The sequence below is a fragment of the Lepidochelys kempii genome, chromosome 24 (genome assembly GCF_965140285.1).
Source record: "Lepidochelys kempii isolate rLepKem1 chromosome 24, rLepKem1.hap1, whole genome shotgun sequence".
NCBI lineage: Eukaryota > Metazoa > Chordata > Testudines > Cheloniidae > Lepidochelys > Lepidochelys kempii.
Window position 1 is genome coordinate 15,280,329 of NC_136403.1, and position 15,585 is coordinate 15,295,913.

A 15,585-nucleotide genomic window follows, 5' to 3' on the forward strand; every position below is an offset into this window, starting at 1 on the left:
AGGTCATAGCAGGGAGAATACATCAGACTGAGCTACTGTTCAGAGAGGGAGCCTGGTATTTGGGTTAGGGCTGGGGCTGGGAGCCAGGACTCCTGGGTTCTGTCTCAGCTCTGGGGGCTAGTGGGTTAAAGGAGGGAAAGCTGGGAGCCAGGATTCCTGAGTTCTAGGCCCAGCTCTGCAAAGGAATATTTATTATCAGACACACCCGGGCCCTCAGACCCTTGCTGGCCCCTTGCACCATTCCCCAGAGCGAACGCTCTCGGAGCGGTTGGGTAACATCAGACGCTGGCTCTGCCCAGGCTGTGGTCACAGATACACACAGAGACGGGGCCCCCCTAAACAATCCAGCTATCGGAGAGGAAGCAGCAGAGGAAGTGCGAGCTGGTGCGGAGCTGCAGGACGGGTTGGGGGGGCTCAGTAGGGGGCGCTCTCCCCTTGTAGTCAGTGCTGGCCCCAATGCCCCAGGGTGGCGCGAGCGGGGGCAGTGCTGGAAGGAGGGGGGCGCTGTAGGGGGCTCTCCGCTCGCAGTCAGGGCTGATCTCTGCTTCTGGGGCTTTGCTGTTCCCAGCTGAGACAATGAACCCCGACCCGGCCCCTTGTGCCTGTGATACCCTTCCCCCACATGGCTCTATCCCAAAGGGTCAGGATGTCCCCCATGGATCCCTGCTGCACCCCAACATGGTTTGTTCCCTTCCTGCACATCTCAGCTCCATATAGGAACCGTCCTCCGGTCCGGTCCTGCCCTGAAATCATCCTCCCCGTTGCTGTGAGCTGCCAAACAGACACGCGCCCCTCCCCAGAGGTGGTTGCATTGCACCTCCGGGGGGTGAAGGCTTGCATAGACGGCCCGCAATAGACAATAGGTGAGAGAGAAAACTGAGGCACAGGGAGGAGCAGTGACTGGCCCGCTATTGTATGGTGGGTCCGTGACAGATCTAGGAGAAGAACCCGGGGCTCTGTGTCCCACTGGTGTGCTCCAGCCACTGGGCCACACTGTCACTGGGGGTGGCATTGAAAATACACTGGGGGCTTCCCAAGCACAGCGTGAGAACCAGTCTCCGCCCGACGCGCTCACAGTATAAGATATGGGGACTGAACACGGCTCGGCAACATTACCCGGCGCTGTTAAACACCTGCCGTGCCCTACCCCAGAGCAGGCTGCATTTCACTGTTCGTGAACGTGTCACTGAAGGTGTTTGAGATCTTTTGGGGGAGCCCATGCTAGACTGATCAACTGTTCAGAGAGGGAGCATCATGTTTGGGACAGAGCTGGGGCCTGGGAACCAGGACTCCTGGGTTCTATCTCAGCTCTGGGAGCAGGGTGGGGGCTAGTGGGTTAAAGGAGGGGAAGCTGGGAGCCAGGACTCCTGGGTTCTAGTTCCAGCTCTGAAAAGGGAAATTTATTTTCAGACACACCCGGGCCCTCAGACCCTTGCTGGCCAGTTGCACCGTGACCCAGAGGGAACGTTCTCGGAGCGGTTGGGTAACATCAGATAGTGGCTCTGCCCAGGCTGGGGTCACAGATACACACAGACGGGCCCCGATAAACAATCCAGCTATCGGAGACGAAGCAGCAAAGAAAGCGCTAGGGGGTGCGGAGCTGCAGGACGGGCCGGGGGGCTGTGTAGGGGGCTCTCCCCTCGCAGTCAGGGCTGATCTCTGTATCTGGGGCTTTGCTGTTCCCCGCTGAAACACTGAACCCCGACCCTGCCCCCTTGTGCCTGTGATATCCTTTCCCAACATGGCTCTATCCCAAGGGGTCAGAATGTCCCCCTGGGGTCCCTGCCACACCCCAAAGTGCTTTGTTCCCTTCCACCTCCCTGAATCTCCCTGCACATGTCAGCTCCACTTAGGAACCGTCCTCCAGTCCTGCCCTAAAAATGCCCTCTGCGTTGCTGTGAGCTGCCGAAGAGCCACTCGCCCCTCCCCAGAGGTGGCTGCATTTCACCCCTGAGGCCGTAAGCCCAGCTCACATGGCCCGCAAGGCACACAGGGATAGAAATGCAACCAGTCCTAGCTCCGCCAGGCCAATCTCTGGGCTTTACTCCCTTCTGGTTAGGAAGTTCTTTTACAAAGGGCTCCGGGTGTGAAATACCTGGTGACGCACCTGATCCCACGGCCAGATGCCATCGCCCGGCACAGATGAGCTGTCACCCAGAAAAGCTTCAGGTGAATCATTCCCGGCCCCTTTCCCCTCCCAGGCCGGCTGAGCGCTCTGTCCTGGACGGAGATGGCCTTGGTGCTGGTCCCTGCCCTTTGCCTCCTGAGCGGTGAGTAATTCACACAGACGCCACGCGCTGCCAGCCAGGCGACTGATGGGGACCATTTCCCCAGCCCTGGGAGTGCGTCTACACTGCCGGGAGGGTGCTTGGAACCAGGTTCCATCTCAGGGAAGTCCCACCAACTCGCACCAGCGGCTCCAGTTCAAGCCTAGGGGGCGTCTGGCCTTGAACCTGACCCCGAGCGGCAGGGTCCTCGCTGCTGGTTTCACCCCGGTGGAGAACACGCCTGGCTCTCATGGCAGAGTCAGCCTGGTCTAGCCCTCGGCCACGCTGGGCTGAGCAGCGAGGGCCTCAGCTGCTCTCGTCCCCCGGGCTGCCGTTTTCCCTGCGCCACGTCCTGCCTCCGGGCTTCTGGCTGCCGCAGCGAGTCAGGGTGTCTCCTGGGTCGGGCTGGAGAGCTCTGCTCCCTGCCCTGCCCGTCCGCCCAGCTCCGGCCCGGCTGGACCCTGCCCGCGTCCGCCCCCAGTTCCTTGAACAAGGGAAGTGCCTGATCTAAAGTTGCCAACCCTCCAGGATTTTACTGGAGTGTTGAGGAATTAAAGATTAATCTTCAATTAAAGACTGTCATGTGATGAAACCTGCAGGAATTTCTCCAACAAAGTTGGCAACCCTAACCTGACCCCTCACCAGTGGGGCTCCTCCTGCAGTCAGGGCCTCTGGCCCAAGGGCCAGACACCAGCTATCGGCGGGGGGCGGGGGGTGGGGGGGCTGAACTGAGAGGGGATGAGGGGTGCACTGAGGGGCGATATGGGGACCTGAGTTGAGGGGGGATGGGGAGGTGAACTGAGGGTGGCTGGACTGAAGGGGGTGGAAGGTGAACTGAGCAGGGTTTTTGGGGGACTGAACTGAGAGGGGGTGAACTAATGGGATGCAGGGGACGGACTAGATGGAAGGAGGGCTGGGCAAATGCGGGGAGGGGGTCAGCCTGGACTCATGGGAGAACTCGGGGGGGGGGGCAGGCATGATTTGGGGGCCTGGTGTGATTAATTGCTGGGCTGGAAATGGGCTGATGTTGGGGGGGGCACCTCCAAACTCTCCTTCCCCAATTCACAGGAGAGAGCTGGCTGGGCTCTCTTTCCCCTTCAAATCCTCCCCAAACCCTACCCCCCCTTTCCTGGGGAAGGCTTGATAAAGATCCTCACCAATTTGCATAGGTGAACACAGACCCAAACCCTTGGATCTTAAGAACAATGAAAAAGCAATCAGGTTCTTAAAAGAAGGATTTTAATTGACGAAAAAGTAAAAGCATCACCTCTGTAAAATCAGGCTGGTAAATACCGTACAGGGCGATCAGATTCAAAACAGAGAGAATCCCTCAACCTGAAGTTACAAAAAGACACAAAAACAGGAATCTCCATTCCATTCAGCACAGCTTCTTTTACCAGCCATTTAAAGAAATCAGAATCGAACGCGTCTCGAGCTAGATTACTGACTAAGTTCACAGACTCCATTCCTGTTCTGTCCCTGGCAAAAGCATCCCACAGACAGAGAGAGAGGCTTTGTTTCTCCCCCCTCCAGCTTTGAAAGTATCTTGTCTCCTCATTGGTCATTTTGGGCAGGTGCCAGCGAGGTTACCCTAGCTTCTTAACCCTTTACAGGTGAGAGGATTTTTCCTCTGGCCAGGAGGGATTTTAAAGGCGTTTACCCTTCCCTTTGTATTTATGACAGGGGCCCGAGGAGCACGTGCAATGGCAGTGGTGGGAGGTGAGTGTGGGGCAGGGGAGAAGTGGGGGGCCCCTCCCCCGGAGCTCACTGCTGCCTGTGGGGAGAGAGCTGGGGGGAATCCTCCTCTCTGGCCCTTGCCCCGGGACAGCCTGTCCTCATCCCCAGCCCTGTCCCACCCCAGAGCCCTCACCCCCTGCACCCCAACTCTCTGCCCCAGCCCTGAGCCCCTCCAAACCCATCATCCCCAGGCCCACCCCAGAGCCCTCACCCCCTGCACCCCAACCCTCTGCCCCAGCCCTGAGCCCCTCCAAACCCATCATCCCCAGGCCCACCCCAAAGCCCTCACCCCCTGCACCCCATCCCTCTGCCCTTGCCCTGAGCCCCCCCACACCCCAAACCCCTCATCCCCAGCCCACCCCAGAGCCCTCACCCCCTGCACCCCTACCCTCTGTCTCAGCCCTGAGCCCCCCGCACCCTAAATCCCTCATCCACAGCCCTCACCCCTGAACCCCAGCCCTCTGCCTGAGCCCCCTGCCACCCCAAACCCCTCATCCCCAGCCACACCCCAGAGCCTTCACATTTTTACATTATTTTTAAAAATTTACAGTAACTCCTCGCTTAACGTGGTCGTTCTGTTCCTGAAAAATGCTACTTTAAGTGAAACGATGTTAAGCGAATCCAATTTCCCCATAAGAATTACTGTAAATGGCGGGTTAGGTTCCAGGGACATTTTTTTTTGCCAGACAAAAGACTCTATCTATCTATCTACACATACACACAGAATACAAGTTTTAAACGAACACTTCAATACTGCACACAGCGATGATGATTGTGAAGCTCGGTTGAGGCGGTGGAGTCAGAGGGTGGGGTGGTTCCCGGGGAATGCCTTACCGCCGAATGATGAACTCGCACTCGGCTCAGCCCCCAAGGGTCAACACCTCGCTGTTAATGCAGCCTCACTCCACAAGGCAGCAGGAATGGAGGGGGGAGAGGGGAAGACAGCAGGGCAGAGAGAGACACAGAGACACACACCCTGTGTGTGAGGGAGAGACTTTGAGACAGCAGCTGCTGCCAGCAAGCCCCCTCCATTCTGAGCCCTGCTGTGTCCTGTCCCCCCTGTCCTCTGTGGAGATGGGGGGGCAGGAATGGGGGAGGGGGACACCCTGACTCAACTCCCCTCTTCCCCCTCCTCACCTGCACATAGGGTGACCAGACAGCAAGTGTGAAAAATCAGGACGGGGGTGGGGTGTTATAGGAGCCTATATATGGAAAAGACCCAAAAATCGGGACCGTCCCAAGAAAATCGGAACATCTGGTCACCCGCCCTGCAGAGCGAGCAGGAGGCTCCCGGAGCAGCTCCCCGGCAGAGGGCAGGGGCAGCACAGGGCCGTGTGGGCAGGGACGGCTGAACTGCCGGCAGTTGGGAGCCTGACGGGCGGCGGGTGCACAGGGAACTTAGGGGAGCTGATGGGGGGCTGTCGGCCCACCCTGGCCCCACCAGCTCGCTCCAAGGGGCTGCTCTTTCTGCAGGCAGTGGGCAAAGCCGGCGGCTGCCAAACAACCCGACAAGGGAGCATTGGGCAACTTTAAACCAGCATGTTCTCGAATTTGGAGCTTCTCAAACTGTGGTCCACGGACCACCAGTGGTCCGCGAGCTCCATTCAGGTGGTCCGCGGCTAGTTCCCTCTCAGGTGCACTCCTGGGTGACCGCACAGGAGAGAACGAGGGGCCACCCCCTCATTAGTGGAGCTGCGCAGGCCTGGCTCCGCTAATTAGGTGCGTGGACCCTGGACAAGATGCACACGTAAGGGGAGGTGGTGGCCTTGGGGGGAATAGGGGGTTGGTAGGAGGGGGCAGTGGTGTGAGAAGAGGGGGAGAGTGGGCCCCTCACCCCCTGACCTAGATCCCTTCCCCCCTCTTGGCCAGGTCCCCCCACTCTGTCTCTCTCCATTCACGCCCCGTGTCTCCGTCTCGCCCCCCAGACGCCCCCACAGGTGTCCATGTTACGGCAGCGCCGGGCACCAGCCCGCAGGCAGGAGAATCGGTGACGCTAACGTGCAGTTACACCAGCAGCCTCCCCGCCCCCAACTCCTACACCTGGTACCGGGGCGACCAGCAGCTGGAGGGATCCCGGCGGGAAATGGTGTTGAAGAGCATCACGGTGGAGCAGGCTGGAGAGTATCGCTGCCAGGCCAACAATGGGATCGGCCAGTCCAGGTCCCCCCCCATCACCATCACTGTCCGGTGTAAGTGCCGGGGATGTGAGAAAAGAGACCTCCGGGGTGGGGGAAGGGCAGGGGTTGTGCCTTTGTGCCGTTGGTCCAGCGGGTCTCTCTCTCCCGACTTTCGCCCTCCGTTGCCCCAAACGTGCCCAGGGTCGAGGTTTCGTGGCCGGCAGGGAAGGCAGCGCCTAGGGGAGGCGACAGTTTTACCCTGCGCTGCCAGGCTGCTGCCCTGCGGCCCATCGCCGGGTACGTCTGGTCCCGCGGGGACGTGTGGCTGCCAGGAGACAGGCAGGATTTATGTGTTGAGAAGGCAGCTGTCTCCGACGGAGAGAGCTGCGTGTGCGGGGTCTGGGTGTCCTGCCCCAGCTGGGGGTATCTGAGCCTCTCTGCGAGAGCTGGTGAGAGCCTCCTCCCTCGCAACCCCTGGTACTCCCCACACAGCATCCTGGAGCAGCCCCACGTGCCCCCACCTTGTCCCCCCTGCTTCACCCCACCCCGCCCATCTTTGGAGCCCCTGCCTCATATTCCGCCCCCGCTTCCTAATAACCGGGTTTGCTCAACCCAGTGCTGCTGGCTCTGGGCTGGGCCCCCTGCTCCTCTGCATCGCTCCGGTGGCTGGGCCCAGCAGAGACAAATTCAGTTTCCATCCCCATCCCACCTGCCCCAGAGCCCCCAACCCTCTTTGGGCCACTGCTCATCCCCCCACCTGCCCCGGAGCCCCATTCCACACTGAGCTCGGCCCCGTCCCCTCCCACCTTCCCGGGTGTCCAGCCGCCTCTGTGCCAGGCCCTGCCCCTCCATCTGCCTTGTGTCCTCAGACCTCTCTGGGACAGTCTCTGCCCCCCGAGCCTGCAACTGCCCCTGACCTCCAGCCCCATATGGGCCAGGACCTGTACCATCCCTCACCTCCTCCAGCTTGCTTTGGGCCAGACCCTCTCCCCCGCAACTGCCCTGTGCCCCCAGACCCTTCTGGGGGACTCCTCCCCCTTATTCCCATGCTGCCCTGCCTGTTCTCGCCCCCTGGAGCCACATGGCCCAGGTCCTGCCCCTCACCCCCTGCCCTGGATCCCTTCCCCCCTCTGGGCCAGGTCCCCCCACTCTGTCTCTCTCCATTCAAGCCCCGTGTCTCCGTCTCGCCCCCCAGACGCCCCCACAGGTGTCCATGTTACGGCAGCGCCGGGCACCAGCCCGCAGGCAGGGGAATCGGTGACGCTAACGTGCAGTTACACCAGGAGCCTCCCCGCCCCCAACTCCTACACCTGGTACCGGGGCGGCCGGCAGCTGGAGGGATCCCGGCGGGAAATGGTGTTGAAGAGCATCACGGTGGAGCAGGCTGGGGAGTATCGCTGCAAGGCCGACAATGGGATCGGCCAGTCCCCGTCCCCCCCCATCAACATCACCGTCCTCTGTAAGTGCCGGGGACCTGAGAAAAGAGACCTCCGGGGTGGGGGAAGGGCAGGGGTTGTGCCTTTGTGCCGTCGGTCCAGCGGGTCTCTCTCTCCCGACTTTCGCCCTCCGTTGCCCCAAACGTGCCCAGGGTCGAGGTTTCGTGGCCGGCAGGGAAGGCAGTGCCTAGGGGAGGCGACGGTTTTACCCTGCGCTGCCAGACTGCTGCCCTGTGGCCGATTGGCGGGTAGGTCTGGTCCCGCGGGGACGTGTGGCTGCCAGGAGCCAGGCAGGATTTACGTGTTGAGAAGGCAGCCGTCTCCAATGGAGAGAGCTGCGTGTGCGGGGTCTGGGTGTCCTGCCCCAGCTGGGGGTATCTGAGCCTCTCTGCGAGAGCTGGTGAGAGCCTCCTCCCTCGCAACCTCTGGTACTCCCCACACAGCATCCTGGAGCAGCCCCACGTGCCCCCACCTTGTCCCCCCTGCTTTGCCCCATCCTGCCCATCTTATGAGCCCCAGCCTCCTATTGCGCCCCCGCCTCCGAATAACTGGGTGTCACGGAGTCCCCGGGCGATGCTCTGGAACTGCTCCCTGTGAAGCCAGGCAGGACTCTGGGGCAGTCGCCTTCCTGTGAGCAGCCTGTCTGCAGGACACACAGCTCACACAGCTTCCACCTTCCTGGGTCTGACCTCGGAGCATTCAGCATCCTCTGCCCCTCTGTGCGCTTCCCCCCAGCGAGTCCGCTCAGGCGGGGTCCTGGGGAAGCCAGAGGGTCCTGCCCCCCAACTCTGCAGTCAGATGTGACTCTCAGCCAGCCAGTGAAACAGAAGGTTTATTAGACGACAGGAACATGGTCTAACACAGAGCTTGCAGGTGCAGAGAACAGGACCCCTCAGCTGGGTCCATTTTCGGGGGCAGTGAGCCAGACAACCACGTCTGCCCTTCACTCCATGTCCCAACCAGCCCCAAACTGAAACTCCCTCCAGCCCCTCCTCCTCTGGGCTTTGTCTATTTCCCGGACCAGGAGGTCACTGGATTCCTTTGTTCTCCAGCCCTTTAGCTCTCACCTTGCAGGGGGGAAGCTCCCAGGTCATCAGTTGCCAGGAAACAGGGTGTCGGCCATTCTCTGTGTCCAGACTCCTTCACACACCTGACCTCTAGGGCTCTGAAGTGATCATACACCCTTACCCCACCCCCTAGATACTTAAGAACTGCATAGGGGAAACTGAGGCACCCGCACACTATTCACAGGAAACATTAAGAATAGTCCCACTTCGTCACATCTCTCCCCCCTTCGAGATCAAACTGAGCGGGGTCACTTTAGCCGGTGACCTGGGGAAGTTCGAAGCCACCAACATTCCTATGGATGCCCCAGCATCTCTCCCATTCCTTGCTAAGAGTTACACCAGGTCCTTCCAGTTTCACTCCCCCCCTTAGGTCGGGGGTGGTCGATAGCACTTGCTGGCCGCATGTGGGAAGGTTTATGCAGCCTGTGCCCTTTGGCCACCCCAAAACCCCAGGGGGTCAAACTGGGATCGGGTCTTCTCCCCAACAAGCTGGCCAAGCACAGCCACTTGGTTAGAGGGCTGTTTAACTTTCTTAACAGCTTTCACTTCATCTGAGACCTTCTCAAAGCTCTCCACACTGGGTCTTTCAACAGGAAAGTCAGTGGATCCATTCACAACCGAAAATTTCTGGCTGTTAGGAACTGAAACTTTCTTGATTAAATCACTTTCACACCCTTCAGTTGCAGTCAACTGCTTGCAAAGACTCCCTGAGGATTCCTTGCCCTAGGGCTTTTCTATGCAACAATTCACCCCTCACAGAAATTCTGCTCTTACCCTTTTTACCTAGGGCTTGCTCTAGAAGAACACTTTCCTGAGCAACAACAGACTCTTTCTGGGTCTCCCTTACATCCAGAATTACCTCTGGCCCATCCAGCGGATTCCTCCACAATCCCCTTTCAGGCAAACTTACAGACTTCCTAGAGAAAAGGTCAGAAGCCTTCTCCTTCCCTTTGCCACACACAAGTTCAGGAATCTTTTCCTTCTTGCTACAGGTTTCCACACCCTCAGCAGGTAACACAATCACATCACCTTCATGCTCTCCTTGTGCCCTGGCTAGGATCTCACCCTGATTAGACAGAGTTGCTCCACCCTTTCCCAACAAGACACTAGCAACAGGCAAAATACAAGCACCAGAAATGTCTGCTCTCTAGGATTTTACATAGACACTAACTGGATGTGACCTAGTTACAGGGCCATTCTCCCGAGCAGACACAAACTTAGGACCCTTCCCTTCTTGGGCTTTAGCTGAATCCAGAGCCAGCTCTGAGACAACTGTATTACCCTCAACCATCACAGGCTGAAAGGCCCCTTCTGTCTGCTCCACAGACAAAGAAGAGCCGGACACACTTTCTCCTTTCCCAGACACACAGCTTGGGATCCCTTTCCCCTTGTCCCAGCACACAAGGCTGGTCACAAACAACTGCTTGGAGATCAGGGTAGCTCCCTCCATAGGCAAGTCAATACCCCTGACAGACACGGGCACGTTTCCTTCACTGTCCCAATTCTCCACCCAGCTAACAGGTAAGGTCCAGGGACACTCGTCTTCCACTCTCCTCGCCTTCCCACCCTGCTGACTAGACACAGCCATCAGCTCACAAGGCTGCCTAGGCTCAGCCAGACTTTCCTTACCAAGCACCTTGCCACTCCCAACAGATCCCCTGCCCTGCCTGTGTCTCCCCCCACTGAGCTGGGGTCTCAGCTCCCACTGTGCTCAGCGCTGCCCTTGCTGTCCCAGTGGGGATAGGCAGCGAGCTCGCTGCTTTCCTCACTGCATCAGAGCCAGCGTGAGCCCCCTCTCAGGTGTGCAAGGGGGCGGGGAGCATCTCTCTGTCCCACCCAGCCCCAGGGGTCTGGTTACAGGCAGGCAGGTCTCCTGAGCCTAGCCGCTCCTCCCTGCTGCCAACCAGGTCATCTGCATTTTCACTGACCATTTCCCTCTCCGCCGATGGGTTCCCTGGATTCAAATTCAAACCCTTGGCAGTTACCGGAGCATGGCCTGGATCCTGCCCCAAAGAGACACAGTCACCCCACAACAGGGTCTCGCAGCTGGTGTCCTGGAGAACCCCAACGGCCAGCCAGCCCCACCCGTCCTGGGTCTGGGCCATAGGCAGGGCGAGGGGCTTCGTCCCTGGGACCCTCACCCAGCTCACACAGCCCCTCAGCATCTGAGGCTGCACCACCCAGGGCCTGACAACAGTTCTCTCTGTCCCAGGATCTCGCCACCCCAGGAATGTCTCCCCATTGACCATCACCTTCCGCTCCCACTGGAGGTCCGAGGGGCCTGGCCCCAGGAAACTCCATACAGATGTAAGCAGTGTCAGGATGAGCTCCACCCTGACATCTGGTGGTGAGGTGTGGCAAGTTGTGGAAAAGAACTTCAGGGGCCGATCTCATTTGCATAGGCACACCCACCACGCCTAGAATGAGACCATAGCTGCCCAAATGGTCACTTTGGCTGCTGTGGGATCCCCAGTGTCTCTGTTATTGGGGCAGGAAGAATAAATTGTTATTACCCTGATTATGGGAACTGTGCTTGGAACTGTACGTGGCCTTTGGTTATGATGGAGGGATTCACCATCAACTAAGTAGCACTCGCTAGGCAAGCGTCATAGGTTCCAAAACTGTGTGAATAGAGAGAGATTGGGGATGAGTATTAATACTTGGTGGTATGGGCCCCTTGTTGAGGTTCTTACATGCTAATTGCACTGCCTTCTCTCTCCACTGTGGAATATCAGAGCTAATTTTGATTTCATTAGAAGTCTAGTTATAGACTGCTGAGCTCACTTTGGGCTGACAGTGCACCAGCACTGGGGCTCCCCTATTATAAGCTGAATTCACCTAAGAGCTGAAATCACTGAGTGTTGTGTTAAGTAGTGGGGGAGCCTGAAGATATATTGTGGAGCAGTTCGCCGCGGAGCAGCGTGTGGATGGCAGGAGCTGCTTGTGGGCCGTGGAGCTGAGCGAAGGAGTTCGTGGGGCGGCTGGCGGGGCGGAGCGCAGCTGAGCGAAGGAGTTCGTGGGGCGGCTGGCGGAGCGGAGCACTGCTATAGAGCTGTGGGGCGGTCAGCTTCAGATCATGTAAGGTGCCTCTTACCCCTGTCCCATTTCCACCCAGGTTGGGAGGTAAAGCTCTGCAGATAAACTTTCGAACTCTGGGGCTGCCCTGACCAGGGACAGAGACTTTTGGGGCATTGGACTTTTGGGACTTTGGGTGATTTGGGGTTGCTGGACTCAAGAACCAAAGGGAAAAGGGCATGCCCCAATTTGCCTGGGGTGGGTTTTTTTTTGCTCATGGGTTGTGTTATGAATCCTGTTGGTGGTGTTTCCCCAACATAATGCCACATTGTTTCTCTCTGTTATTAAAAGGCTTTTGCTACACTCAGACTCTGTGCTTGCGAGAGGGGAAGTATTGACTCTTGGAGGCGCCCAGCAGGGGTGGTATATATTTGTCCCAGGTCACTGGGTGGGGGCTCGAGCCGGTTTGCATTGTGTTATTGGAATGGATCCCCTAGATATTGAACCCGGCCCTTGTTGCTGCCAACTCTGACGGGCAGAAGGGTTACACAGACATAGAGGTTGGGGTCAGGACTGGGAGCCTGTCCACCACCCCACTCATCTGGCTGACGGAGTCTACAGCTTTGGGACCCAGCAAGGGAGCTAGACACCGGGGCTCTTCCGCAGGGTCCCCCTGGTTCAAATCGCCAGCCTGCTCAAAGGCAGTGAGGTGGCATCCACATCCCCCCCCCTTAACCGGGGCAGCAATTTAGTCTCGAGGTTCCCTGCAGAACTGGCCCCCCGGGGTCTATCCCCACTCACCCCTGGGAGGTCCCCTAGGCCTCTCCGCTCCCCCATCGCCAGTTCATGCTGCTGCTGCAGCTCTTTCTCGGGCTCTCGCTGTCTCTCACAGTCCTCTTGCTCTCTCGGACTCAGCTCCAACCCATCCATCTCCGATCCCTGGATGGGGATCCCGGTCCTGAAGACCCTCATCTGGTCGGGGACAGGAGTCTTGGGAATGCCTGGCTACCACTCCAGCTGCTCCCAGATCCTGCTGTAGCCCCATCTGGGTCAGGAATCTGTTCCTTAGAGCCATCATCCTCCTCCAGCTGCACGATGAACTGTGCCTTGGTGAACTTTCCAATGCTCAACCCTCTCTTTCTGTACAGGGTTACAATGTCCTTCTTAAGGAGACAGTGACAGGCCATCACTCCGCTCTTCCCAAGTTGTTGTGGACTCACAGGCCTGTGTGCTCTCTCGAGGTCACCACCTCTTTGCCAGGGTCAAGCGGCAGACTCCTCCGCCCCTTGGACTGCTTGCTGCAATCCCCAGGGGAACCCTGTTACTGCAAAAGTCCTTCTCTCTCCCAGGGCCAAGCCGCAGGGTCCTTCGCCGCTGAGACTGCTCACCGCAGTCCCCAGGGGGACCCTATTACTGCACAGTCCTTCTCGCTGGTCACACACTCCCAGGGGTTAACCGCCCCCCGAAACCGCTCCTCTCTGACCCTTCAGCACTCCTGGTCCTCGTCAATCCCCCTTCGTTTTACTGTTCCCCAGTCACTTCCTGCAGGAAGCGCCATCCACGGGGTGCAGTACATCCCACCGCTGCCACCAGTTGTCACAGGGTCCCTGGGTGATGCTCTGGAACTGCTCCCCATGAAGCCAGGCAGGACTCTGGGGCAGTCGCCTTTCTGTGAGCAGCCTGTCTGCAGGACACACAGCTCACCCAGCTCCACCTTCCTGGGTCTGACCTCGGAGCATTCGGCATCCTCTGCCCCTCCGTGCGCTTCCCACAGCGAGTACGCTCAGGTGGGGCTCCTGGGGAAGCCAGAGGGTCCTGACCCCCAACTTCACAGTCAGACAAGACTCTCAGCGAGCCAGTAAAACAGAGGCTTATTAGACCACAGGAACATGGTCTAAAACAGAGCTTGTAGGTGCAGAGAACCGGACCCCTCAGCTGGGTCCATTTTGGGGGCCAGTGAGCCAGATAACCACGTCTGCCCTTCACTCCATGTCTCCAACCAGCCCCAAACTGAAACTCCCTCCAGCCCCTCCTCCTCTGGGCTTTGTCCCTTTCCCAGGCCAGGAGATCACCAGATTCCTTTGTTCTCCCACCCTTTAGCTCTCACCTTGCAGGGGGGAAGGGCCCAGGACATCAGTCTCCAGGAAACAGGGTGTCGGCCATTCTCTGTGTCCAGACCCCTGCACACACCTCCCCTCTAGGGCTCTGCAGTGGTCATACACCCTTCTCCCACCCCCTAGATAGGGGAAACTGCATAGGGGAAACTGAGGCACCCGCACACTATTCAGAGGAAACATTAAGAACAGTCCCACTTTGTCACACTGGGTTTGCTCAACCCAGTGCTGCTGAGTCAGGGCTGGGCCCCCTGCTCCTCTGCATTGCTCCCGTGGCTGGGCCCAGCAGAGACAAATTCAGTTTGTGCCCCCCACACACACCTGCCCCGGGGTCCTAGTCCCCTTTGGGCCACTGCTCATCCCCCCACCTGCCCCGGGGCCCCATTCCACACTGAGCTAGGCCCTGTCCTCTCCCACCTTCCCAGGTGTCCAGCCGCCTCTGTGCCAGGCCCTGCCCCTCCATCTGCCTTGTGTCCCCGGACCCCTCTGGGACAGTCTCTGCCCCCCTCCACCCCCAGCTGCCCCAGCCCCCCAGCCCCATATGGGCCAGGCCCTGTACCACCCCTCACCTGCTCCAGGCCTCCAGCTTGCTCTGGGCCAGACCCTCCCCCCCGCAACTGCCTTGTGCCCCCAGACCCTTCTGCGCGACCCCTCCCCCATATCCCCATGCCGCTCTGCCTGTTCTCGCCCCCTGGAGCCACATGGGCCAGGCCCTGCCCCTCACCCCCTGCCCTGGATCCCTTCCCCTCTCTGGGCCAGGTCCCCCCACTCTGTCTCTCTCCGTTCACGCCCCGTGTCTCCGTCTCGCCCCCCAGATGCCCCCACAGGTGTCCATGTTACGGCAGCGCCGGGCACCAGCCCGCAGGCAGGGGAATCGGTGACGCTAACGTGCAGTTACACCAGGAGCCTCCCCGCCCCCAACTCCTACACCTGGTACTGGGGCGACCAGCAGCTGAAAGGATCCCGGCAGGAAATGGTGTTGAAGAGCATCACGGTGGAGCAGGCTGGGGAGTATCGCTGCCAGGCCAACAATGGGATCGGCCAGTCCCCGTCCCCTCCCATCAACATCACCGTCCTCTGTAAGTGCCGGGGACCTGAGAAAAGAGACCTTCGGAGTGGGGGAGGGGCTGGGATTGTGCCTTTGTGCCGTAGGCCCAGCGGGGGAGGGTCATTGTGGCGATCGCGGTGGATCACGAGCTCACCAGGAGCTCCCAGTGCCGCGGTGGCCAGCAGGGCTAGTGCCATCCCTGGGTGCAGGGACAGGGCAATCTGGAATCGAGCAGAGAGGGGATTTTACCTCTGGATCTTGCCCTGGTGCAACCACGTCTGGGATCCTGTGCCCAGTTCTGGGGCCCACACTCCCAGGAGGTGCTGATCAGCTGGGGAGGGGTCAGAGAAGAGCCATGAGAAGGAGTCAGGGGTTGGAAAACCTGCCCTAGGGTGAGAGACTCCAGGAGCTCCGTCTGTTTAGCTGAACCAAGGGAAGGGGAAGGGGTGACGTGAGCCCCATCTGGAAGATCCTACACGGAGAAGAGAACATTGATAATGGGCCTGGCGGCCGAGCAGACAGAGATCCAGGGGCTGGAACCTGAAGCTAGACAAATTCAGACTGGCATTAAGGTGCAAATGTTGAACAGGGAGGAGAATTTGCCATTGAAAGAATGATCTCCGGACATGGTGGATTCTCCATCCCGGGGAATGTTTAAATCACTCTGGGATGTTTTGCTAAAGGATCGGCTCTCGTTCAAACGGGAATGAACTGATGGGAGTCCTGTCGTTCAAATGGGAATGAATTCAGGGGAGTCCTGAGGCCTGTGTCACCCAGCTGGTCC

At 59.0% G+C, this 15,585-nt stretch overlaps 1 protein-coding gene across 1 annotated transcript in view; it reads left to right on the plus strand.

Moving 5' to 3' along the window:
* Positions 1 to 3,970: 3,970 nt before the first annotated feature.
* The window catches only part of LOC140902949 (B-cell receptor CD22), a 62,702-nt gene continuing 51,087 nt past the window's right edge, over positions 3,971 to 15,585 (plus strand). Inside the window, 4 exon segments of the mRNA XM_078850404.1 lie at positions 3,971 to 3,986; positions 5,930 to 6,193; positions 7,317 to 7,580; positions 14,569 to 14,832. Of these exon segments, the coding sequence (XP_078706530.1) occupies positions 3,971 to 3,986; positions 5,930 to 6,193; positions 7,317 to 7,580; positions 14,569 to 14,832 (808 nt within the window).